The 26,751-nt window shown below is 46.8% G+C and overlaps 1 protein-coding gene across 1 annotated transcript in view; it reads right to left on the bottom strand.

Moving 5' to 3' along the window:
* Nucleotides 1-26,751, bottom strand: part of LOC119378366 (signal transducer and activator of transcription 5B-like) — a 112,667-nt gene that overhangs the window by 66,341 nt on the left and 19,575 nt on the right. The window contains 5 exon segments of the mRNA XM_049411754.1: nt 2,809-2,837; nt 2,839-2,857; nt 23,189-23,323; nt 24,262-24,280; nt 24,283-24,428. Of these exon segments, the coding sequence (XP_049267711.1) occupies nt 2,809-2,837; nt 2,839-2,857; nt 23,189-23,323; nt 24,262-24,280; nt 24,283-24,428 (348 nt within the window).

The raw sequence follows: 26,751 nt of genomic DNA, 5'->3' as shown, positions 1-26,751 counted from the left end.
TTTGTTCAGATGATTGATGAGCGCTTACGGCGATACCAAGCACGGCCCCAAACGCGCCTAAATTGCATCGCCAGTGCTTTATTTCACCTCTAAGTGCTCGGCCGCATAGTCCGGAAAGTCGGCACGCGATGTGTGGGTGGCGGCATTCGGTGACGATGCGCAAATCCCTAGGTGAGGCGACGAAAAATAGGCGCGCAACGCGTTTGGCCTCACATTTCGGGACGCCGACGCACGCCCGCTGCGCGACGAGCTTGGCCGTGGGGTCCGCTGCCGATGCGTAAAATGACCATCCGCTGTACTGGGGAGGGCGGGCGAAGCGCGTCGTTGATTGCGAAGAAGCACACTGCCGCGAGTCCGCTAACACGTTGTTCTTGCCCGCAAAGTTCGAGGTTCGTCTCGCGTGCCGGCGCAGTAAGCGGAGTTAGGCCTAGTGACGACTCCGAGCAGAGACGGCCGGGCCGCGGTGCCCGATGTTTCTAAGTACGTAATGCGTGGTCGCGAGTACAAAGAGTCGTCCTGCGATCATCTTCGTCACGACTTCCGAAGTGCTCATAAGCAGAACCTCCAACCACGGATCCGACGAGTCAACGCTAGAGAGTCGGTCCGAGACGCGCGTTTGCGATGTTCGACGAGTGCGGCGCGCCATCGTAATCCACCGAGCTTCAGCTAACAGCACCAAACTAAAACGTAGTTCTATTCAAAGTGATCGTCGGGCCGTGCGAATACGCCAGAAGTAGCGCTGGTAGCGGACTTTCGACAGCCGTGAGACGCACCAGCTGCAGACGACGATCTCCCGGAGCGAGCATCGGACCAATGGCGAGGCGCGCTGGGGCAACATGGCGGACGCGGCCAATCGAAGGGCTCGAAAAGACCTTGAACATTTGCTTTTTGTGCTGCTTGTTTCGAATGGAGGAGCCAGCTGCGGCGGGGAATTTGAAGACGGAGAAATGCGCTTTCCGATGAGCTAAAGGGCCCCACCAGGTTGACAATTTGAGCCGACGAGCGCAATGCATGCACTAGGCGTCACGATTACGTCTGCCAAAATTTGCAACGACGCGCCGCGTAAATGGGTCAAATTTCAAGCTGAGGCTGCTTGCCTCTTCTCGCGTCCACGCGCCCAGAGAATGAGGGGATGACGTACACGAGAGAATGGCCCTGCATAGGTAGTAGTGCTGTGAGTCGCCTACGTAGACGACTGTGCTCTGACGTCGCCAACAGTAGCACGTGACACTGCGATAATTATTTGACGACGCGCAGTTTTTGTAATTGGTTGCTTGAATGGATCAAAAAACTTGAGAGCAATAAAAAACACACAAACGGAATGTGTGCGTTTTCTTTTTTAATTTTTACGGCGAATCGCAGAGAGATCGAGAATAATCTACCTCCGCGCACGCGTTTCGTGTTCTCGCGCTTTGCGATGGCAGACGCCACCCTTTACAAGGAAATTAATATTCTACCGCGTTCCAGCGCTCATTAGGCTCATCTATCCTCCGCGTCTAACTAGATGTTCATGCGGCACACCGCTAATCTCGCGTCCGTACAAATGTTGCAGCTTTCGCGCTCAGTAATAGGTTGAAAGCCAAAGTGATCGGCGAGGGCACATTCGGCATAACTTCAGAGATGAAACGCAAAGAACGCCCCCAAACAGCTCGCATTCGGGGCGGGCTGGTTCGGGCGCGGTCATGCGCTCGTGACATTTTGTGGCATGACGTGTCATGCGTATATCATTATGATCCTCTCGGTGGCGAACGAGAAGGGCAGGGAAAGGATTTGGCTTGCGAAGGCTACGCAGGGTGAGCGGCAAGGTTTGCAGCCGCCTCCTCGCCATTATGGGTTTCGCGCGCTACAAATTATGTTTTTCTCAGCTCTAACGGACCGATTAGAAAAATTCTTGTGGCATAATGCTCTTTATGGGCTCGCAACAACTTGCAATGTCTAACTAAAATTCGTAGTCACCTGGTGAGGGGCCCTTTAAGATATCGGCGCCCGGTGGGTCGTTGCGTAGCTATGATTTTTTGAAAATCAGTGTTTTTTTTTTTGCGATTCCCCAATCATTTTCGCCACCTCGGCAGGCGCAACAATTTTATAGCACTTCTACGCGGTTTCGTTGAAGATATTTTGGAATCGGATATAAAAAGGGCTACAGGAAACTGAAAATGTGATTTTCAAAAAATCGATTTTTTTGCTTTCGCGATACGAAAGCCGCGTCCCCCTTAAAAGGGCAGACGCACGGTTTCGGTTTTTTTTAAAGTCGGATAATGAAAAAGTTGATGGTTTTCAAGCTACGAAAATTTGTAAATAAGTGCGCAATGATGCTGGGAACAAAAAATAGAAGGTCTGCGAAAACTCCATTTTTTGGCCAATTTTGGGGTCCGAGGACGCGTCTCCCCCCTTAAACGGAATACATTTTCCTGGTCTTCAGGTTCCGTTTACATGAGAGTCTATTGTGTTTTACAGCACTTCTAGTTTGTTTCCGTTCTTTGACTGCATTGTGACCCTTTAATTCTCTCCGTTATAACAGACCCATTCAGCGTTTACATAAAAGGTCTGTTGTAACAGTACTTGGATTTTACATACCCCTTTTACAAACAGACCAAAATCCTCTTCACTATGAAGGTCTGTTGTAATGAGGTTAGCTGTAGTAAAATTCCAGTGCGAATCAAATCGAATAGCCAACACTATTCGAAAAATATTTGAAATTTCGAATATTCACCACAGGCCTAATCATTATAAATGAGTTTGAGTGTACCAGAGTATCAGTACACACGTAACAAGACAGCATCCACAAGAGTCAACAAGTAAGCTTACCCAACACCGACTTTCTCACTTTTCAGCAGGGGCATTCGCCTGGCCTTCACTGCAAGTCACAAAAAGGAATAAGAACAGCGTAAGGGCAAAGCACGTCAAAACAGATTAGAAGGCAATGCACAGCAAGGCAATAAACGCTTTACTTATGCTATACTCAGATGGGTCACTTACGACGCTGTAGATGGCCCCCGAAAAGGTGGTGGCACGTCCAGTCCGTCGTAGTCAAATGGTTCAACTATGTTAGATGTACTCTCAAACCGATGTCACATGGTCCATTTTGATCACAATCGGCATGATCCGTAGCTAATAACGTTAAAGCAGCTGCAGAGGGAGCCAAATCACTGCTGAGAAATTTGATCCTGATCAGGCTTAATCCCGATCAGCAGTGCACCCGCCACACCAGTATCTGAGTGCCAACAAGCAGTTGGGAGTGCTCGTCCAACTGCATTCAACTGGATGGCACTCCAAGAGTACCGTCCTCGTGGGAAAGAGCACAGTGCTCTGTGCCAGGCTTGATTGAAATCTGGCAGCTAGGAGAACACTCCCAACAGCTCAGATTTTGAAGCGTCATCACAGACTGAAAAAGTCACGTGAGGCAGCTTCCGCTGCTTACCATGTGCAGTCAACGTCAGATTATTTTCAGAATCCCTAGGGGGTGAGAAATCATCCCGAGAAATCTGATGGTTAAAAAAAGGGAATTCATGCCTCATTCCCACAATCAAGGGCCAAATTGCCACAGCCACATCTGAAATAGCCTGAAGACACTCCACTACCTTAGAAGTTCTTAGTGCCAGTACAGCGGAAACCTCGTTAATTCGTACCTGGCAGGAATGCAACGAACTAAGCACCACTGCGAAGTGCAAATAGCAGTCTACTAACCCGTGCAGCTAGCTACCAACAAAAGAAAAGGCGATGACATAGTAAATCGCAGTGCGCACCCAACCGGTATGACATAGCATTCACTGCTTACCACTATGGCTTAAGCGCTCAATGAATACATCAGAGCTCACAGTGACTGAGTCAGGGAATTTCAGCAGAACTACGTCGTTTAACAGGGGTACCCAACAGGGTGCCTCTTCGTGTACAAGTACCCACCTCTAAAGGTGGCATTCCGCCTTTCTCGCTTACCACAGACGCTGAGCCATGCTCCCTTCTAATGCAGCAGAAGTAGCGTCTTTTCCTACCTCAACCTCTTTTCTCTCTGTAAGAGTCACCCCCTTCACATAAAAGAAAGCCTGCGCATGCTTACCTGCCCAGCATATCGTGCATGCAAGAACGTTACAGACAGTACTTGACCCAGAAGCAACTGAGGTGATCAGCTGCTATACATTTAAGGGGAGACACTGGTCTCGAAATGAAAAGTTTTTTTATTGGAGATATTGTAAGAAAATTGGGTGTGTAATATGTATTTCTTCCTCCTGATTTCAAAAATATAATTAGTTTTCATGTACTTCAATTAGTTATCAAATTGTGAGAGCATAAGTGAAATCTAATTAGGTAATTTCTTACAGGTCATTAAGACACTTTCCCTCAGTATTTTTAGGTTCTGTTTAAGGTGCAGCTGTAGCCAAAGACCTGCCATGTGGAGCTATGCTATTTATATTGTCACTGAGATATATCATCATATAAGAACTTTCAATTGTATTGGCACTGTGTAAATCTTGAAATGCAATTAGCTCACATTATTGTTCACAAAATTTCATATGTTCATCTTAGCCACAAAAAAATAGCATAGCTCCACAGTCCTATTTCTTACGAATTCTACGGTATAAAATTTATCAAAATACCTTACAAAAACATAATGAAAAGATCCGTAAGGCTGGTCAAGTTGGCAAAAAATGTGAAGCTGAGAAAATCGCGTTTGAAGGTTTGACACGCACTGTATAAATTTATGAAAGGAACCTTTAACCATAAATTTTATTCACATGTTCCCCATCTGTTTCCCTCAAAACAAAACAGAAAGTGTCTTGTTCCACCCAAGGAATCATATCCTAAAAATATTTTCCAATGTGTAAAAGCCATGATCAAAACCCCACCATGACAAAGCGGCTGGGGGGTTCTGGAAAAGCCATGGGGTATGAGGTCTCAAAGCGTACTTGGCTTGCTCATGTCCTTTTCAGTCTTGTAGAAAGAACCTTCTAGATGTTAGGGGCAGCATGTTACCCTGGGTAATAGGCAGCTATGCGTGAAGGGAAAGACCTTCAAGTAGTCCGGACTGTAATCAATTCAGTTGCAGCACCCGTTTTGTGTCGCCTTGTGCAAGAGTCTTTTTTGTGGTTGGTGCTGCTTCAGATAAGTTGCATTTGCCTTGCGTAACGCAGAGAGTCTTTTCTAAGGCTTCGTCGAACAAGGCATCCCCAGCAACATAGCCCAAACGTGCAGCAATGGACTCGTTGGTTGCCCTTCTTCCTTGGTTGTAGATGGCAACAGCCTCAGCTCGCTTCACACTTTCCACGCGAAGCGTTCCCATGCTTTGAAGTTTGGGTCCAGATGACTGAATGAAGACTCTCACCTGCGCGTTCTGGGTCTTCCCTCACAGCACCGTGCCAGCAGGCGCTCATCACTGAGCCTCGCAAAGACTGCTCCAGAGCAGCCCGCAACACAAGCCGGCAGGGCATTCTTGTGTGAAGGTAGACTCTCCCCATTGGCCAAGGCTCTATTGTACTTGCACCAAGAGCTAGCACCCCTCGGGGCACTTTGAGTGCTTTGGTGCATCATCTGTCGATGTCATGTGCAGCAGTGTAGCTTCGACTGCCCTCTTCATAGCTGGCACGGTCATTGATAATTGCTCCTCAGGGCATATCCGTAGTAATTCGCGATCTTCTTGATCTTCTTGTGTGAGCTTTCCTCTACCCCCAAGAGACTCACCCTGAGCCTTCTTTTTGTCCACAATGTTCCGTAAAGCTGCACCCATTCGCTTGTGGACATGGTTGATGCAGTCCTTTTTGTCTATTTAGGATAAAGCCGTACACCTCGGCTTCGGACAAGGCATGAAAAGTGCGGCTGTCTCCAACAGAGAGCACAGTCGTGTAGCGCAGACCATGCTTGGCCCAGGACCTCTGAAACATGGTCAGCGCAGCCTCTACTTCCATGCGGCCAGAGTTGCATTCGATGTTTCGTTAGCACTCGTGGGTTGCCAGCCAGTCGGTGTACCCTTCGTCTTGCGGCTGTGGTCCCAGGGCACAGCCGAGACAAAGTTTGAGTAAACAACATGGTCAATTACAAGGCCAGTGTAGAGCTCAATGATGCAGGCCCACACCTATGTGTGAGCTCCGACCTCGCGTCATCCATGAGCCGTCAAACACAACATCGATGTTCCCTGATGGGGTTTCAAGAAGTCTGTATACAGCTCTTTTATTACTGCCACACTAGCAGCTTCACTTCAGTCGCTGTGTTTTCGCAGCCTTTCACTAAACTTTTTAGGTTCCCTGAAACGTCTTGTGGTGCAAGCCTCGGTGCGAAAGGTTCATACACGCACAAAAGTTCTGAAAGGGCAGTAACACCTTTGCCTATCATCTGTATCCCCTTCATGGCCCTCATGTTGACTTCGAAGGGAGTGATGGTGGCAGTTCCGCTCACCTCTCGGAGAAGAAAATTGCTTCTTCTCGAATCACAACTGCTGCAAGAAAAAATAAGCTTTAACCGCAAGGCCGTACTCCTTGTCCGTTGCCTTCCTCACGCTGAGTCTTTTTGCGTCACATTTGTCGCACTTCGCTTGTGCAAAAAAGTTATTCAAAACTTTCATATCGACGAGCAAAAATCGGTCCCGGCGTCACCGGTCTGGCACTCCGCGCTGACTCCAAGAAGGTCGAACTTGCGCTGGGTAGCCGACTTTCCAGACAGAACGGTCTTCGTTTGCGCCGATCTCTCAACTCGCTGCGCCTGCTCCGCCGTTGAGTAGTACGCGGCATCAAACCGAAGTGTTTCGTTAGTCGAACTTGGTCCCACGGTGTCGTCAGTTGAAGTTCCCGGCAGATCCAAAGGGTCCGGCCGCAACTCCAACTCCGCTGCCGACGGTGCACTTGTACCGGCGCCTTCTTGTTCCAAGCCCCGTTTTTTGCGGGCTTCCAAAAGCTCGTTGCGTCGATGGTTTCAGACGAGAGTCTCCAGGCATCTCGATCGCGTGGAAAAACTACCGGCACAAAGTGGAAACACGGTCCGTCGAGAAACACGCACGATCGCAAAAGCAGGCGCACACAAACGGACAGCCACGGCGGAGAACCCAACACAAAGAAAAAAAATTGACGTGTCGGTCGCGCCAGCCAATGGGAGACTCGGAAAGCGCGCTTGAAAAGCGCGCCGTGTGAGAGCCAATCAGTGGCCTGGAAACGACCTTGAGAAAACCCGCGACGGGCGGCCGTTCTGCTTGAGCGACGCCATTTTGAGATGGCGCAAAATGTGCACAAAGAAAACAGCTTCAAATCTAGCCCAAGATGGCGGCGCTCGGCCCGCTGCTAGAGTGTACTAGAACTTTTGAGTGGCGCGACCGAAACGCTCTCCCCCTTGCTTTCCCATCCCCACTTGCGGCGAAAGTAGCGGCGGCGCTGCCATCGCCCATCTTCCCCCTTGGCTTGCTCGGCGGCATGGGCCGGCAGCTCTCTTTTGGTCGCGAAATGTAAAAAAAAAACAGCGTGTTAAACATTGTTACGCGCCAGGGTTGCACAAATGGACATCCGCGTGTGCAACAAAGTCTCAAGTTATCCCTTTTAAGGCCTCGAATGACGAAGAACAACGACTCCTTTGGGAGCGGAACCTCCATCGGCTTGACAAACCGCTTGACGCCGATTGTGCTGTGTGCGAATTACATTTCGAACCGCATTTCATTGTGAGAGACTACGTGCACATTATCAATTTTGCTGAAGCTACTTACATGTAGAGATTGCCTATGCATACCTTATTACAAGCCGCTTAAGCGAAGATAAAAATTGAAAACCTCTTCGGGTATTGTCAGGCTGTCATCTGAATGCAAATGCTCATCCCACTCCGCAACAATTTCTCACGACCATTATTGTCTAAGCTGTTATAATCTTGCCAAGAGTGTTGCTGGATCACACGTTTCAGAGGGGGTTGTAAGCTCGCTTTTCACTGTCGCAGACAAGCCTGCTAACTTGTATAAGCAGCAGCAACTGATTGACTTGTTGCTTGATGAAGGATACTTGGAAGGTGCTGAAGGTTCGCTTCATAGAAGCTCTTTGACTGCACCAGACCACCCATACGTCAATCAGCATAGCGACTCCAGGCGTACGTACTATGTGGCAGGCTATGTTGCTAGAACATGTGTGCTCCAAAGTGCAGTGCATGCATGAATGAGCTTCTGCTGCCTTCATGAGATGGCCAGTCCCTAAATGGTGCTGTTTTCACAAAATCTTGTGATTTTGGTGTTCTTCTGTACCCTTCACAGAAAGCTTTTGTTTTTATTAGTGAACTTGAAGAAATTTTCACTGGTTGTTTTAGTACGAGTGACTTACACAAAGACAGCATCTTGGATGTCTTGGCAGTAATCAACAGGAGAAGCATTTTGGGGGTGTTGGCTGCAACGAACATTGCAAGCCATTGACTGCTCAGCTGATCCGTTTTTATGTGGTCACACGTATGCAGGTTTATGTGAAGGGTTTAACACGTCGCGGGATGAGAAACAAAGCGCACAGCAGTACCTGAAATTGAGTAGGTTATAATTGCTACAGTGGCGTAAAAAGGATGTCATTTTTCGTGCATATTTTATTGCACTCCTAATTTTTTTAAGGTACACCAAGAAGAAAAACAATTTTTCCGAGAAGAGGCTTGTAAGTGAGAGAACGTGCAAATTCTGACGCGATATCTCAAAATAAACTTTGATTTTGAATCTTTTTGTATTAATAAGCCTGTGATGGTAAATTTAGCAGCATTATGGGTGTCGGAGCACAATTAATCGATCTAAGCCGATTCACGGTTCCACCTTAGTGTCCCTTCAAACGACTATGCAACCATAACATATTTTTTTTTAATTAAATGTATTTTGGAAAAACAAAACACTGTCTTTGTGTTTTCTTTGTTTTATGTTATTTTTGTATCCTGGCTCTATAATTTTGCTTTTTACAATTTGCTAATTCGCAATGTATTGTTTCATAATATGCAAACCTTGTATTTTTGTGTTTCAATGATTATTATCATTACAGTTACGACTCTGCTTTGCAGTGGTGCTGCGTTTTTTAAACTCTCAAAATCTTCCATGACTATGTTTCACTGAAAGCCTTCTTCTGCAGTATTACGTATTTGAATTTTTGTGGGTCCTACAACAATGAATCTAATCCCATATTTCAAAATCAAAGGGAGGTTTGGAAAAACTCTGCTGTTCTTCAAACAATGTCAATAAAGCCTGCTTTTTTGTCCTGTGTGCACGCAGCCACAAGCAACGCACCCTTTGATTCCAGCTTTAGTGTTTTACATGGAACGGGCCAAGAGTTCTTCGTTTTGTGGGCAGCATCACGGCCGCTGGATCAAAGCGCACAAGGTGCGGCCTGTTGCGTGGAGCCGCCGAGCGTTGGCGAGGAGGGGAGAGCGCTGTGACAGTTCCGGCCGCAACTTTCGAGGGGGCGCTAGTAGTGGGGGATCCTCCGACGAAGCGCGGTATTGTGAGCGCGCCTTTTTTGCACAGCGGAGTGAGGTTACGAGCTTGTAACAACGATAATCGCGTTGACTCTAATGTGTTGTGCCTCCCACAAACCGAAACGCAGTTCAGCTGCGTAGTTACAGCGGCAGCATGCCGAAGAACTGCTCCGTTCCACTGTGCACGTCGAATGCAAAGAAAAATCCCGATTTGGCCTACCATGAATTTCCATCAGATGCTGAACGCCGACAAGCTTGGCTCAGAAACATCTCCAGGCAGGGTTCTGGAGGAAAGGAAACGAGGTGGGTACCCAGCGACCATTCTTTGGTTTGTTCCCTGCACTTCACCGAAAATGACTACAAGAAAGGCGCGAAACTGCGAATGCTCTTGCCAACTGCTATACCAACGGTGTTCCCCAATTACCCGTCATATATGCAAAAGGTAAGCACTCCTAGGAAAAGGAAGCGGCCTCGAAGAGAAACTATCCGATGACAGTGCATCAGTTCGCGCGAACAATAGTGACCCAGAGGAAAGCATGCATGGAGATGTCGGTCAAGATTTCTTCAGCGAACATGTTGCACCTGTTGGATTTTCGGAGGTAACATCTGACTCTGCGCTGCCTGCTGATAGCGAGCGCCGAACGAGCTCAGCTACAGATAAAACATCTCAAACAGATCTTGATTTGAAGCGGACGATGGAAGAGGCGAAAATAACAACGAATCGCCTGCAGCGGAAAATTTCCCGTCTAAAGCACTCACTGCAGACACTGCAAAGCCAACACGACACGGTTCGTGAACGGCTACAAGCTTTCGAAAGTAACAAAGAAATCGCCTCTTTTTTGAGTTTACTAAAAGCTGCAAACGAAGGCCACAAAACTGCAGAATTTATCAAAAATCAGGTCTCGAACTTCTTTTCCAAAAAGCCAGTCTACAGTGAAGGAATTCTGAGAGAGTGCGTGCTCTGGAAAGCGTGCTCCAACAAAGGATACGAACATGTCAGGACGAGACGCCTGTTTAAGTTGCCTTGTCGTGCCACGCTACAAAAGTACGTCGGGCACTCAACAGGCGAAATAGGTGTCACATCGCTGATAACAGAACGCCTCCGCGCAGAGTTTCAGGTGTTGCAAGTTCAACAAGAAATCTTCTGCTCCCTAATCATAGATGAAATGGCAATACAACAGAAGGTGATGTACGACCGTCAAGTTGACAAGGTTTTCGGCCTTGTTGACATGGGTCCTGAACAGCGATCGTCGACAACACCTGAAGTGGCGAACAGGTTGTTGTGCTTCGTCCTACGAGGGCTATCGACTGCTTATGTCATACCAGTTGGGTACTTCTTTACCCGTTGCTTGAGAAGCGAGCAACTTCTTTGTATGACAAAGACTGTTGTAAAGGCAGTCGAAGAGGTGGGCTTCCGTGTGACAAGGATTGTTACCGACAATCACCAGTCAAATGTTGCCCTATTCAAGGCCCTTTCGGAGGAAGGCACGCTTGTGCATGTTGTGCCACACCCATTCAGACATGCTGACCCTCTTTTTTTGTCTTTTGATCCGAATCACCTGATCAAGAACCTCAGAAACAATTTTGTGGAAAGAGAGATGACCGACGGAGATAATCTCATTCAAGGTGGCTTCTATTTAAAGAAGCTACTCGGCATTCAGTCACAGCTGCTCGTAAAGCCAGTGAGGTTTCTAACACAGTCACACGTTGAGCCGACAACCTAGAGAAGATGAAGGTGTCAAGGGCTACGCAAGTGTTCTCTCCTGTCGTGATAGCGACGCTTGAGTTCCTACAAGAAAACCCACAATGTCACCCGATGCGACAGAATTTCAAGACTGTTTGCCCACCATCACCTTCATGAAAATGGTGTCGAAATGGTACGATCTTCACAATATTGGCACTGTGAAGCCACACGGTCAAGGTGAAGAACCCTTCTACTTTAGGCGACGACGACCGCCTTTCGTGGCTAGAAGTAGATTTCATCACTTACATCGAAGAGATCCAGCATTCTGGCGGCAACACCAAAAAGAAAATGACCAAAGAAAACGTACGAAGCAACACTAATGACTACAAGGTCAACTGTAGCGTTGATACAACACCTCTTAGACAACAAGTAAGTTCTTTTTTTTCGTAAATCCACGTTCACATTTTGTATCGTCGTTACGCATATGTATACTGACTAAGTATCGAACAAATTCCTTTCAGCTTTCGCTACGTCTTGACCCGGGCTTTGAACAGCGACCCTGTGAGTCCTCTCTTCAGTTGCTTTCGGCAGTTTAATGGAGGCAATGACAAAGTCGACGCCAGAACCGCCGTCTCACAGCCGAAAAGCTTCTAAAGGTATGTAACTATGCAGCTGCTGGGGGTCCTTGTAACTTGCCACTTTTTTTTACCAGGTTGGAATTCTCCAAGCTGCTAAGAGCGGAAATGCTCCTCATAGCTCAGAAACGAATGCACCTCTCAAGCCGAAAGCCAGAGACGGCGACCACCACCGCTATGCCACTTGCGGTAGTGCTTGGTGCTAAACGGCTTTCCCATGAGCTGGAGTTCCTACACGTCTCGTTTGCTACACCGGATGATATCGAGCTAGCTCCCCTAGCATACCTGGCCGGATACCTCGCACGTGCATGTGAGGAGAAGGTACGGACGAATACATTTTGCACTATTTTGTTGTCCTCCTTCGAACGCTGCGCTAGCGCATCGTTCACGCCGAGGCTGTCTCAACCTTCACTGCTATTCCGCATTCTTCGAAATGCTATCGCAGTATGTGAACTAGAAATGGCTCATATTTCGCAACTTTTCGTTCCCTTCGCCTGTCTTTAAAGAATGAAAACCAAGGATAGGGTTCGGGGCTGACTTGTACTGAAGCCTAGTACAGCCCGGAGAAAAAACGCACAGCGTCCCTTATGCATTCACTTAGGACGACTCGAAAGCGAAAGCCATCTTTTCTTCTCAGTCGATGTGTTGATCCTGCCCCGCCACCCTTCGAAAGCTTTCCGCACCTAACGTGGTTTTGCATTGCCTTCGTGATCAGACCCCCTTTGACCATGCTAGGATGTCATGTGATGACGTCATTATATGACGTTACGTCACGGGGCGTCGCAATGACGTCACATGTTTTGGCGATTTCTGACGTCATATGGCGATGTCATGTGATGATTGATTTTTGCATCACTCGTCCCTGACGCCGCGGAACGCCGACACTTGCCTCGCCACCCTTCGAAAGCTTTCTGCACTAACGTGGTTTTGCATTGCCTCCGTAATCGGGCCACCTCTGACCACGCTGCGATGTCATGTGATGACGTCATTATATGACGCTACGTCGCGACGTCAGATATTTTGGCGATCTCTGGCGTCGTATGATGACGTCATCACGTGACGATGATTTTTCGCATCGCTAGTCCGCGACGTTGACGGTCGAATTTCACGTTTAATGCGGTATATAAGGCTTTGGTCTTAAATGTTTAAGCCCGGATCAAGACAGGGGTTTCGCCATGATGGGGGGCGGTCACTATAACTTTCCCCACCAGATATACATGTATGCCAGTGTTCTTTCCGCATGATGTTCATCTGCCCGCTGTAAAAATATAGATATATTTTTGCTTAGCAAGGCCAAGTAAGCAAGGTATTCTATGCCGTTGCATTGTGCTTTTGATGCAAATTTTTCTTTTGCTTGATTTTATTATTTTGCAGTTGACCTGTGAAGCGTGCAAGGTTCTCCTACAAGAACCAAAGCCGTGTGGGGGCATGTACGAATTCATAAAGAGATTGAGAATGGACAACTTCGCTATCCCAAAATGGAGATAGTGCAAATTTGCAAGCTCGCATGTGGCTTTGTCAGTGAAGTGATGAAGGACATCGAAGTCGGAGAAGTGGAAATCTGTGTAAAGTTCTTCACTCAGCCCTCCTCCCCATTTAGTTACGTGCAGTGCACTACGGTGTGGTTCGGGCAGCCCTCAGCACACAAACCGCCTCTGTGATGTTTTTCTAAAAACGGCTGCTTCGACCACTGCTAGCCAACTGAGCAGGGACATCAGCGCAACTGTGCAGCGTCTGGTAAGGCTGGCACACAAGCCCCTCTCCAGAAAAGTGCTGCGCCTTTGAGGTCATGACGGCATTTCACCAACTGTAATTTTTATTAACTTGCAATGCAAAATTATTCTGCTTTGTTAGAAAATACATGCATACTGGAGGTTCAGTGAATGGCGGTTTTTGTTAATAAAAATATGATTAATTTTACGCACGGAACCTTGCATTTTCATTTTTTTGCATGCACGTGGTGCAATATTTAAATAACACAAAAAATGTTTTGCTATTCAAATTGCTGAAAACATTGTGCAATATTCAAATAGCCCAAAAGCGCGCAATATCACTTTCAGGTTATTTTGTAGAATTTGAAGCATGTATAATCCTGTGCCGTGAAGACGGGAGAGGCTTTGTCATTAACGCTTTCCACTTTTCAAACATGAGGTCACGATGTCAAAACCGTTTGCATGGGAGAAAGGTCCCTGTTGCGGCGTAAAAGAATGCCTTGAGCGGGCACCAAACTCGACGTGTCCGCTTGCAGCACTGCGAAGCGGACATAGCGCGGCCTGCGCGCGCCAAACACGCACCGCTCCCCCGGCGCAAACTCTCCTTGACCGGTGGTGCTGCGGTGGCAGTCAAGTGAACTAGGCCTCTCCCGCTGTTTTCGGCGCACGCACAAGGCCGCACCTTGTGCGCTTTGATCCGCGGCCGTGGCAGCATACTCATTTTTTTTTTTTTTTTTTCGGGAGATGGGGGGGGGGGGGGGGCTTCTGTTGTGTACCAGCCAGCTGGTTTCTCATTTAATTGTACACTGTAAAACATGGCAAAAAAAAAAAAAAAAAACGCGCTCCTTTACTGTATAATGTGCTATGCTGCTTCAGTGCGGTCAGCAGCAACTTCAATAACCAATAATGTCAAATAATATTTATTTGCATTAATATTTATGAAAGAGAGGAAGTATAAGAATAAGAAAAAAAGCGGGAGATCATCTTGGCCGGCACACTATAGGCGCGACGGAGAGGCACCAACACGTACGCGGAACCGCCTGCCAGCCATCCGCGCCCGGGAAGATTGGTCGACGCCCGCGCCAACCGCATCATCCACGCTGAAAGGCCCGCTCCAAGCAGCCACTCGCGCCACTCAAAAGCTTCTAGTACACTCTACCGCTGCAAACGCTCATGGCGCGCGCGGGAAGTTCGAACAAATTTCGTCCTTTTGGGGGACATTTTAGTGCTGCCGGGGTGCTTTTGAAAGCCGATTTTATCGCGTTTCCCGACCCGAATTTAGCGTTAGCAATTTGAGAGTAGGTGCTCAGAAGTACAAACGCCTCGAAAATAAGCTTTGCGAAAAATCGATTTTGTTGACCATTTTTTTGGCCGTTCCAAGACCCGCGTCTCCCCTTAAAGGGGCTCTCTTTAGTTTGAACTCAACAATTTATTCGCACAAATTTCCAGTCCCTGTGAATTTAAATTAACAAGGTTCCGCTGTACGTCGATCCCATGGAGTATGTGGCAGCGCCAAGAAAGATTCCAAATTGTCAGGCATGTCCAAAAAATTCGTCGTTGACTAGCTTACTTAAGACCGACAGCAGTACACAGTAGCAGAAAATCGGTCTGGACCTCACTGGAAGCACGGAGTAAAATGTATCATTCATAAAAGACAATAACAACAGCGTGAAGGCAAGGCATTATGATGGACTATAATGATTAAAAAATGTGCAACAACGCTGTAATCGCCTTTAAATATGCCACTTTCAGACGCTCTAGATTCCTTCTGAAACATTCAATACCTGGCGCACCATCACAAGCCAATCTTCAGCCAACTTAGCAGCTTACACCAAAACAGCCTTCCATCATTTTGCATCATGAGGACGAGTCCAAGATGGCCACTGGTGCAAATAACACCCTTTGAGGGTTCGAATGTTTTCACGAAATGCACTCCGAAAATGTGTATTCTTTTTATTCTATTTCAGAAAAAAAATTTTCTCAAATTTTTTTGAATGACCGTAAAGTGACAAAAGTATCATTTTTGCTGTAACATAGACATGGTTTATTCGTGAGTAACATCAAGCAAAATCCTAAAAAAGAACTTATACGATTTTTTATAAATTAAAATTATGCGTTATATTAAACATAGCTCACAGACATACAAAAGTACACTTGGAGAATAGTCCACGTCGGAAGAATCGCAGCTCGGCTCGGCTGGACTCACTAGCAGCATAGCGATCGGTGCACACTTAAATAGAATAAGTGAACTGCGTGAGTGAGCGCACGGAAGAAAACTACGGATGCGCGCCCGTCCGGACAGCAAAATGAGCGAGAAAACTATAAGAATCTTTCGTCTTATCGCCAATGAGACGGAGTTAGTTTTTCAGAGTCCCCAAAACAGGAAATGCAACCACGGCGGCATCGTTTGTATAATTTATCGCCGCACGGAAACAGATGTAACCGTGCCCCGGGGAGCAATAAACGACAAAGTAACAAGCGGTCACCCTTTAAGAGATTAGAAACCAGACAGCCATCAACTCTACGGGCACGAGAAGCGATAGCTACCCGACAGAAGAAACCGAAATCAGCCGCACAGCGCGCGCGCTCGGATGCGCAAGTGAAAGCCGGCGGGCAGCTTTGTAAAGAAGAAAAAAAAAAAACGACGGAGAAACATCGGCACATGAAAAAAATTCCACATACTCCCGAAGTGTGGCAGCACGTGCCAAGCAAGAGAAATGATCAAAAAAGGCATGTATTTTAAGGGGGGACGTGGGTCCTAAAATTTTTTTCTTTATTTTTGAGTCAATATGAACCAAACTTCAATGTCTTGACCAGTTTTTTATGCTGATTTCAAATCTGTAATTAGTTTTTTAATAGCTGCACTAGTTCAAAAGATCTCGAGGTTTGAAAAAATAATTAGTGCCTGCTTCTTACGGGGCTTTTAGGCAATTTCGACCAACTAAAACCAATATGTAAGTGCATGGGCCCAATGCCCAGATCATGCTGTAGGGGGTGATGCTATTTTTATTCACCTGAGAGCACTGTGAAGGTCAGAAAACAGATGAACACTCACTGGTGGTTATTTTTTCTTATTCACTCTCATTAGTATCTTTAATTAAAATTTGTAAAACGGTGCTAGAGTAATGCAAGTAGTATCACCCCCCAGATCGTTTCAATACGAGTAAAATGATACCAAATTTGTGATTTTTACTCAGCAACAACATGGAAAAAAACGCTGTAGGGCTGAGTGCGTTGAGCAAAAATATCAAACTGAGAAAAACGCATTTGAAGTTTCAGGCAACTGTAACTTTTGTGGAAGTGCAGCCACAGCACTAGTGGTTATATCATTTGATAGGTTTCTTCTTCACGAGAACAGCCATACCAAATATGTGACCATGACCTGCCAATGTACTGGCAAAATCTTCTTATAAAGCCACATAGCGCACCCAGTACCAGAGTGATAAATTCCACCTTTAGCAATTCATAGGCCTGTACCAATTCCTTGCAAGCTAAAGAAATACAAAATTTGTCTATGAATGCGGCTTTGCAACAGGCAAATAAAATAGACAGAGAGATTAAGTCTAAAAAGCACGTGGGTTATTTATTAAACTAAAAATCAGTTATTATTGTCCAGCAATAGCACTTGGCTCAACAGCAGGCAAGGGCTGTACTCAGGGTCCCCTGCTGGTTTGTGTCATTTTGAAAGTCTGTGCTTGGCGTCACTACTGTATAAGTGCTCCTTTTGCGACTTCCAATGTCAGTTTTTAACCTTCTCAAGGCTGTGGAGCACAAATCAATTTCCCAAAGTGTAACACGGCGTCTCTGCAATACCGGTGTTGCTCTGTCAGGTCGTGGTTGAAGCGACTACCGTTGCACCCTTGTCGACAGTATTGGTGGTCCTAATTTAATGCATTTCACTTCAAATGACATTAATTATCTTAGCACCACTATCACCAGCCACCTTCTACGAGAAACGCTTCTCGCGCGAGTCGCACCTATGATAATGAAGCACAGGCTTTGAAAGCAGCCTATACCCTCTGCCTTGAAAAAGTTCACTGCTTGAGCCGAACTCGGAACGAAGCACAAGCCCAAAGAACGTTTTTATCATGGATAAGTCCACGCGGATAAATTCTGTGCCATTTTCCTTGCCGCCGTTCACCAACATCCAACGGCTTGAACTTCCACTGCTTCGTTGCGCGCTGCGATGCCAAGCACTCCTCCCGTCACCGTATTTCCCGCGCACTCGGCAGTCCCGAATACTATGCCATACGAATGCGGTTTCCAATGCCACTGAAGCGTTGCCTAATGATCCGATGGCTGCAGCTTGACCAAGGGGAACCGGGCGGTTCTCGTAGACTCGACGCTCCGGTAGCGAGAAGTAGTTTCGGCATCGCGCCCTCGTACGCTTGGCGCGTCTTCTTTACACGAGAATCTCCGGATGTGCCAGCACAAAATAAGGTAACTGTGTGTCGGCGGGCCGCACGAACACGAGCGTAAGCAGAGGAAGATGACACTTGTAACAAACACACGAGCACACGACACCAGCAACACCGGCAGCCGTGAGCGCAGAACAAAAATACAAAAACGAAATGGCCGCCTCGGGTTGCGCCAGCCAATGGGAGGCAGGAAAGAAGGGGCTCGCCTCGCGCGCGCACGCGCTCTGGCCAATGAGCATTCTACAACCACCCTTCGGAAATGCGCCGATAGCGGCCGTTCTGTTGCAGCGACGCCATTTTGAAACGCCGCAAATGTACACAAGGAAAACAGCTTCAAAACAAGCCAAGATGGCGGCAATCAGCCAGCTGCTGCGCCCGCGGAGCGCGCGGGAAGTTTTGAACGAATTTGCCTGTTGAGATGCATTTTGCGGCTCCCGTGGCGTCTTAAAAATAAGTCTTAACCCATTTCCCGGGCGAAATCGGCGATATTATTTTGAGGGCAGCTGCTTAGGGGTGTAAACATGCCTAAAATGCATTGTTTCTCAAAACTGATTTTTTGTCCATTTTTTTACTATTCTAACCGCCGTATTCACGAACCGACCTTAACTTATCGCGGTAAGGCTACTTACGAAAGGAAGAGAAAAGTATAGAAAAGGATAAGGTGAGTTTCAAAAACCTGCCTTATCTTGCATAAGTGCGCCTTATGTAAGTATGTGCCCTGGGAGCCAGGGTAGGTAAAGTTTTGTTACAAAATGATTACTTCGAGCAACAATAAATTAGTTTCATTGCAAGAAACCAATAATGGTATGCACAAAAGCACCTATGCGTAAACAGCAAAAATGTTTTGCTAAGGCACCGCCCGCTTTTGGTGAAATCCGCATTCTTGTCTTGCCACATTTGTTCAACCCCCGTCGACACAGTCGGGCCCGCGAGAGCACGATTGCTATTTCGACGTCTTCTCATGTACGTTTTTGCTTTGTTCGTTGATGGTATTTTCGTGCTCGCTTCAGCGTTTATCGTTATCTCTCACTTTTGTTTACTTCACTTGATTTATGCAATTGGTTGAGCGGTTTAGAGTATTTTGCCTTCTTAAACGACGCACCAGGCGAACTTCAACGACGAAGAGTGCGGCATCACGGGCCATGTCGCGGCGTCTTGACGGATCCCTTCAACAAGTACCGTGAGGTACTGCGTTGTTGACTTTTCTTTCGGGCCATGAACGTGAACGAACTTCGTAAACAGCGTACTCTGTGCGTGTGTGATATCTTGTGAGTTTCTTGAATACAATGTTTACCACCACCACCACACCACCACCACCACCACCATCGGTATTTCCTGCAGAGGCAGCACTGCAAGCAATTCTTCACGGCACTTTTCTGAAGCGGCAGCGACAGAAATTCGTGCCAATCGTAGGTCTCCATCGGGTCCCCTGAGGATTCGCCGCGGCGGGTACGCTTAATGCATACGCTGTGCCGTTCAATATTTTTTATTACGGTCCACATATAATCAAGAACTGCACATAGTTCCCCGCCATGTTGTGGTCTACAAGGAAGCCTTAAGGGGGGAACGCGGCTTGTATCGGGAAAAAATGGCAAAAAAAATCGATTTTTTGAAAAATCACATTTTCAGTTTCTGTAGCCCTTTTTTAGATCCGATTCCAAAATATCTTCACCGAAAAACGCGAGAAGTGCTATAAAAAAATTGTTGCCTGCCGAGGTGGCGAAAATTATTGGGGAAATCGCAAAAAAACACTGATTTTACAAAAATCATAACTCCGACAACTACGCCACCGGTGCGCGATATCTTGGGCTCACGGAAGAGCATTTCTCCGTCTTCAAATTCCCCGCGCAGCGGCTCCTCCTTCAAAAACAGCGCACAAAAAGCAAATGTTCGAAGGTCGTTTCGAGCCCTCCGAGTGGCCGCGTCCGCCATGTTGCCCCAGCGCGCCTCGCCATTGGTCCGATGCTCGCTCCGGGAGATCGTCGTCTGCAGCTCGTGCGTCTCGAGCTCACGGCTGTCAAAAGTCGCGCTACTTCGTTGCGTGTTCGCAATCGCTCTGTGTTCACGGCTCGACGATAACTTTGAACAAGAACTACGTTTTAGTTTGGAGCTACTAGCGGAAGCTCGGTGGGATTACGATGGCGCGCCGCACTCGTAGCGAACATCGCAAACGCGCGTCTCGGACCGACTTTCTAGCGTTGACTCGTCGGATCCGTGGTTGGAGGTTCTGCTTATGCGCACTTCGGACGTCGTGACGAAGATGATCGCAGGACGACTCTTTGTACTCGTGACCACGCATTACGTACTTTGAAACATCGGGCACCGCGGCCGGCGCGTCTACTGCTCGGAGTCGTCACTAGGCCTAACGCCGCTCACGGCGTCGGCACGCGAGACGAACCTCGAACTTTGCGGGCAAGAGCAACGCGTTAGCGGATTCGCGGCAGTGTGCTTCTTCGCAAGGAACGAAGCGCTTCCCCCGCCGGCTTCTCGGTACAGCGATGGTCATTTTACGCATCGGCAGCGGACCCCACGGCCAAGCTCGTCGCGCAGCGGGCGCGCATCCGGCTCCCGCAATGCGAGGCCAAACACGCTGCGCGCCTATTTTTCGTCGCCGCACCTAGGCATATTGCGCATCGTCACCGAATGCCGCCACCCCACATCGCGTGCCGACTTCCCGGACTATGCGGCCGAGCGCTTAGAGGTGAAATAAAGCACTGTTGATGCAATTTAGGCGCGCTTGGAGCCGTGCGTGGTATCGCCGTAAGCGCTCATGAATCATCTGAAAAAATAAAAGCCTCGCAGAAAACCGTGTCCGCGACCGGTGAATGATAAGCGCATCGCAGGCGAGGTTTACAAATTAGCTTGACGAGTGAAACAGGGAGATGAATTCATATCTGCCCAGTTCGCGTCTTGAATAAACTAAGGAATTCCTATTCCACCAATGTCTTGGCCATAACTGCCTGTTATTTAGGAGGAAGTGATAGGTTGCCATGATGAGAGCCGCTTTTAGTATCCTATAAAAATGATTCAATGATCAATTGCAATCAGACTGTTAATTATGTTAATAGAGCATGAATACAAGAAAGCTGGCAAATCATCATAGTACATGACCTACTTGAATTACAGTATCTTGTTTTTTGTCATGTCTATTACACCACTTCATAACTTCGTTTAAAATTCATGCTACATGTTCTTTGTATATCTGAAAAGGATTTTAAGAAGAAAGAAAACAAAGGCACAACCGATGAAAGGCCACATGTGCAGGAGGTCCAACCTTAAAACACCTTAAAGATCACAATCTTCTTGTGTTTTAGAGAAGCAAGGCCCTCAAACTAAAGACAGGGCACTCAAGAAAGTGCACATTACGAAGGACTCAAAAGATTACGACCCCAGTGCCTTTTGATGAAGTAATCGTTGGTACAACTTTAAAAGCCGTTTTCCTCAAAACGACTTTTCTTGCTTCCTGCTCGCTTGTTCCGCTGATTTCTCACTGACCGCTGGGTCTATTTCAGTTCCGTTTTTTGTTCTATATTCCTTGAAGCACAGTTCAGGCGTGACATTCTTGCTTTTTCAGTATGGCGTTTTGATAATTAGCTATTTGACGAGTTGCACAAAGCCTCGATGCCTGTTGCGCAGTCACCTCATGAAAAATAAAAACTAAAAAAAAATTTGTTGCAAATAAAAAAATCTAAGAATGTCACGCCCGCAATCAGACATCTTAGAATGCATAGCACTTTGAACGAGTTTCCTATCGCATTTTTTAAGCGAGTCAGACTCGGAACAAGAGCAGAAGGTGAAATATATTGTAAATCAAAAAGTTGTAAAATATATTCATGAAATTTGTACAGTAGCATTAAGACAACATTTCAAATAAGTGTGCCAATTTTCATCAAAATCCATGAAGAAATAAGAAAGTTGGTACCGAAAGCCACGTCCCCCCTTAAGGTAGGTCATAGGCTACCTTAACCGAGCCTTACTTATGACGGCGATAAGTACGAGGAAAGTTCTGCGATAAGTACAAGGTTCGTTCTTGAAACGCGTTAAGGGCGGACTTATGGTTAAGGGCGACTTAAGTCATAAGGATAAGGTTAAGTTAGGTTCGTGAATACGGGGGTAAGACCCGCGTCCCCCCTTAAACATACAGGTAGTGTCATACATGTGCAACAAAACAATTTGGTGCCGGTTAGGTGATGCCGTACATGTACAGCGAAACCCTCAAAGGGTTAAAAGTAGAGCTGTGCGAATAGAAAAATTTTGGGTGCAAAGCGAATTCGAATAATAAAGATTGAGTGCGAATCGAATCGAATACTTTTCGAATAATTTTCGAATATTTCTCAAACATTTTTCGAATACTTCGAAGTGAAATTACAGAAAAAAGTTGCAGAGAATCCCTAAGTATGTTCTCATGAGATAGCAACATGAAAGTGTTTCTTTTTGCTAGGTTGATGAAGCGCTGGCGGGTAGGGGTGTCATAGTTGTCTTATCAAGAATGAGGCAATGTAGAGGCCAAATTGTATTTATGTACATGATTTGGTGCAGCCAAAGTGTTGCCGACAACACTTTACACGTGATAGGCAAAGATGCCATTTTCTCAGCCTCTCCTCCTCTTTCAGCTTCTGTGGAAGCCCAACTGATGTGGCGGACAAGGGTGTGCTCCCTTCAAGTTCGGGGTTCCAATACTGCCTCGTAGACGTTGATATATAAGAACATCTGAAATTTTGGATGCTAAAAAGCTTCGGCGTTCGATTTTTCGGACTTCCTGCCCAAATTTCAGGTCCAAAAGCATTAATTAAGCCCCCCCTCTGCCACATCTTTTATCTCCATGTTGGAACCAGCGTTTTCTTGAGTTAATACACATGCGACCGTAGCGGAGCTTGAAAGGCAGCTTTGCCGCAATACTGGGGTGTGATGAGGTGAAGCGTATTGAAAATCTAGGGACCATTTCCAATCTGACGACTGTCTCTTGGCCAAGTTCGACCGTAACGGAGCTTGAAAGGTAGCTTTGCCGCAATACGGGGGTGTGATGAGGTGAAGCATAATGAAAAGCTAGGGACAACTTCCAATCGGACGTTGACTGTCTCTTGGCTAAGTTCGACCGTAACGGAGCTTGAAAGACAGCTTTGCCGCAATACGAGAGTGTAATGAGGTGAAGCATATTGAAAATCTGAAGGGGTCACTTTCAATCGGACGTTGACTGTATTTGTTTTTGGGAAGTTCGAATAGTTCGAATAGTAAAATTCCAGTGCGAATCGAATCGAATAGCAAACACTATTCGAAAAATATTCGAAATTTCGAATATTCGCACACCCCTAGTTAAAAGGCAGGGAAAAAGGAAAGAGTGCTCACCTGATGATAGACACCTTGACTTGAGGCGGTGTCATGTGAACATTTAACTTGCCCCCAACCAGAAGGCGCACCGTTGCTGTGAACCTGGTGTTGGTCTTCATAACCTGAGGAGGCTGCTTCTCAATGATGAACGTGCTGAAAGTACGAGGAAAAAGATACATTTTTCTAAAGGTCTATTCCCAGCCCTACTGGTGCTGCTGCTAGACCTGAGACAGCACGTTAAAAAAAGGATACGCATCCCCATTACTGTTGAACCATTCACACACTGTTTTTAGTATGCCTTCCCTAACTTTCACCAAAAAGCTGTGTTCCTGCAGCTGGCCACAGCCAATCATACCTTTAACACGTTCCACACTCAACAAACCACCAGGATTAGCATTTGAAGGGTGCTTACAACTGCTATCTATTAGCTGCTGTAGACAGGGAGTTTTGGATTTTGTTCCTTCCGGTAACCCTAAAGGACCTCTGTGCTCCCAGTGCACTGTGGTTTGCATTCTCTGCACGCGTGGCTGTTTGCGCCTTGGAACTTTGGGCATGCAAAATTGAAATAAAATTCCCGTATTACATACGTGCGCTGGTGTTACACGGACTCAGTCACACAGGGCCACTTTGACTATGAGTGAACCCGAACGCGATGAAATTTTCATTCTTGTCTATGGCTCATCTTTTTCAGCTTGTTTCGGAATAGCAGCTGCACCAAATAAACACAGAATTGGTGGTAAAGTACGATAGCATGACCACCCCCCCCCCCTCCGACCCCACGTAACTAGGCATAGGGTTACGCCAGTAATCTACGTTGCTTGGGGAACACCACTTCGCCGGCCTATATGATGATCATTCGCACACTCTAAATTTCCACTCATGCAAAGATTCTGTTCATTTTTTCCCGATACAGCACGTGCTTGTAGTGCAAAAATTAGGGACACAATTTGAACATAACTTACAATAATTGTAAAGGTGGCTATTCAACACTCAAAAACTATTTGATATTCGATTCAATTTCAAAAATCCCCAACATTCATACACCCTCACAAACAAGTGCAGGGCATTGAAAAGTGTACCACTGCTCTCACCTGGTGACGAGAGAGGAAGCAGGTTGGTAATATGGGCATTGAGGGCCTTGAAGCGGTCGGCAATTTGTGGAGCTTGACCGCCTCCTATGGGCACCTGCAATGCCAAGTGCTCGACCCTCTTGATCTGCTGCCAGTTCTGCCAGATAAGCTCTGCCAGGGCTTCACACCTGCATAAACAGTGCACAGGATTACAGCAGCCCCTGACCAAAAACAAAGAATCACGTGCGCACTTGGGGGACCGTATCAAGTCTACAGGTGTTTGCACAAAGCTGTTGACTTTAGGTACGTCAGTAAAGCCTAACCACACATATGCGTTACACCACACATACGCGTTACAACGCGTCAACGCGTGGCCTGTAGACGAAGTTACGCGCTCTCTCTATCCATAGGGACAGCGCGCGGCATCTAGTCTACACACCACGTATTGACACGCGGTAACGCGTACGTGTGGTTAGGGCTTAACGCTTTTGTTGCCTTCTGCGCTTTCAAAGCACATGTCCATGGTCCTACAATTTCAGCTAAAGCAAATGGCCTCGAGTCCAGTTGGGCCTCTCTCTCTCCCTGCCCCTTTGTCCCTTCCCCCAGTGCAGGGTAGCAAACCGGAAGTACACCCTGACCACAAGTACACGCTCACAGCAGGGAGAGTCAGATATCCCTGTTACACGGGCACTTTCGAGTGCTGAGTTAATTACCGTAAAATCCCGAGCAAGTGCCCCTACCTTAGCAAGCGCTCCCCTCTTTTTTTCTGGCGATTTGAAATATCCGCCAATGACCGAGCAAGTGCCCCACCTGACCTCCCGCCATTTTCACTGCTTCATTCAGTGTTTTTTACCTTGACAATGGCTAATAACGACAGTGAATGCAAGCCTATTCAATAACGCATTTCATTGGAAGCACGCGCGGCTTTTCCGCCACCATCTTGAATTTTGATCCGTGACCGAGCAAGGGCCCCCCTATAAATCTTGTTAGATTATCTTTCCCCGTAGGGGGGGGGGGGGGCTTGCCCGGGATTTTACGGTAATTCAATCCTGTTGGGAGCATTGCACACATCCCAGAATGGACTAGCTGGCATAAGCCCACATCCCGCTTAAGATTGTTGAGGAGCTGTTCGATAGACGCAGGACATGTGAGACGCTAGTATTGACAACAAAGGGGATGACACTTTCTCTGTAGCAATGAAGTGCTGCTATAAAATGGTGATGACGAGCAATAAGTAACTTAAGTTTTATTTCCAGAAATAAAGTCCACTGCTTTAGTCTTTTTCTTACTGCCACAAATGGACATGCACCATTTTGCATGCCAAAAAGATCAAATTCCAAAAATGTCAAATATCTATGTAGTCTGGGACTCCGATGTCATTTTGCATTTTCTACATTGGACACATGAAATGTGGGCATGTGTTCACTCCATTTTTCACATTTTCCTGTGCTGCCCTCTGCCATTTGGAAGGGGCTGGGACAACCGGTACAGTAAAAGCTCGTTAATTCGACTCTTGTTAATTCGGAAAATCGGTTAATTCGGACACGTCATCTGGTCCCTGTAAATATACGCATCACTCTATGAGACTGGACGCTCGTTATTTCGGACAGATTTGACCTCAAATCAGATAATTCGGCGACTTTCGGGCCACTGGCGAGGCTCGAAAACGAAAAAAACAATTCGGAACAAAGTGAAGCTCTAACGCAGCATCGTCATGGACATCAATTATCGACTTGGCTTGGATTGAGACTGGGTGAACGCCTTTTTTTCCCGTGTGGGTTTTGTTGCTTTGTTCCCGTTGGTGTGCTGCATCGCTGATCGCCAATTTATCGAGGAATGTTTCAGTAGGGCTCCTTTAGCTTGATCGTTGCTGGTGCTTTTGTGCTGACTTCTCGTGTGACCGCACTACACGCCGATGGCAACGCCGGCGAAGCAGCTTAAGTACGAGGCCAAGGACTTCACCACCAAAGTAGAAATTTTGCGTGCTCTGAATTATGGGCTCTCCCGACAATTAGTGATGAAGAGTGATGAAAGGGGATCCTTGTATCAGCGGCAAAAGAAGCAAGGAACGAGTAACCGTACTTTGAGCCGCCAACGTGACGGGAACAGAGCGCTTGCTGCTTCTCGTTATCGGAAAGGTTCAAAAGCCACTGCTTTAAGGGGGGACGTGGGTCCTAAAATTTTCTTTATTTTTGAGTCAATATGAACTAAACTTCACTGTCTTGACCAGTTTTTTATGCTGATTTCAAATCTGTAATTAGTTTTTTAATAGCTGCACTAGTTCAAAAGATCTCGAGGTTTGAAAAAATAATTAGTGCCTGCTTCTTACGGGGCTTTTAGGCAATTTCGACCTACTAAAACCAATCTGTAAGTGCATGGGGCCAATGCCCAGATCATGCTGTAGGAGGTGATGCTATTTTTATTCCCTTGAGAGCACTGTGAAGGTCAGAAAACAGATGAACACTCACTGGTGGTTATTTTTTCTGATTCACTCTCATTAGTATCTAATTA

The sequence above is a fragment of the Rhipicephalus sanguineus genome, unplaced genomic scaffold, assembly GCF_013339695.2.
Source record: "Rhipicephalus sanguineus isolate Rsan-2018 unplaced genomic scaffold, BIME_Rsan_1.4 Seq804, whole genome shotgun sequence".
NCBI lineage: Eukaryota > Metazoa > Arthropoda > Arachnida > Ixodida > Ixodidae > Rhipicephalus > Rhipicephalus sanguineus.
Note: the sequence above shows the minus strand (reverse complement) of the source record. Positions and strands in the feature narration are given on the sequence as shown.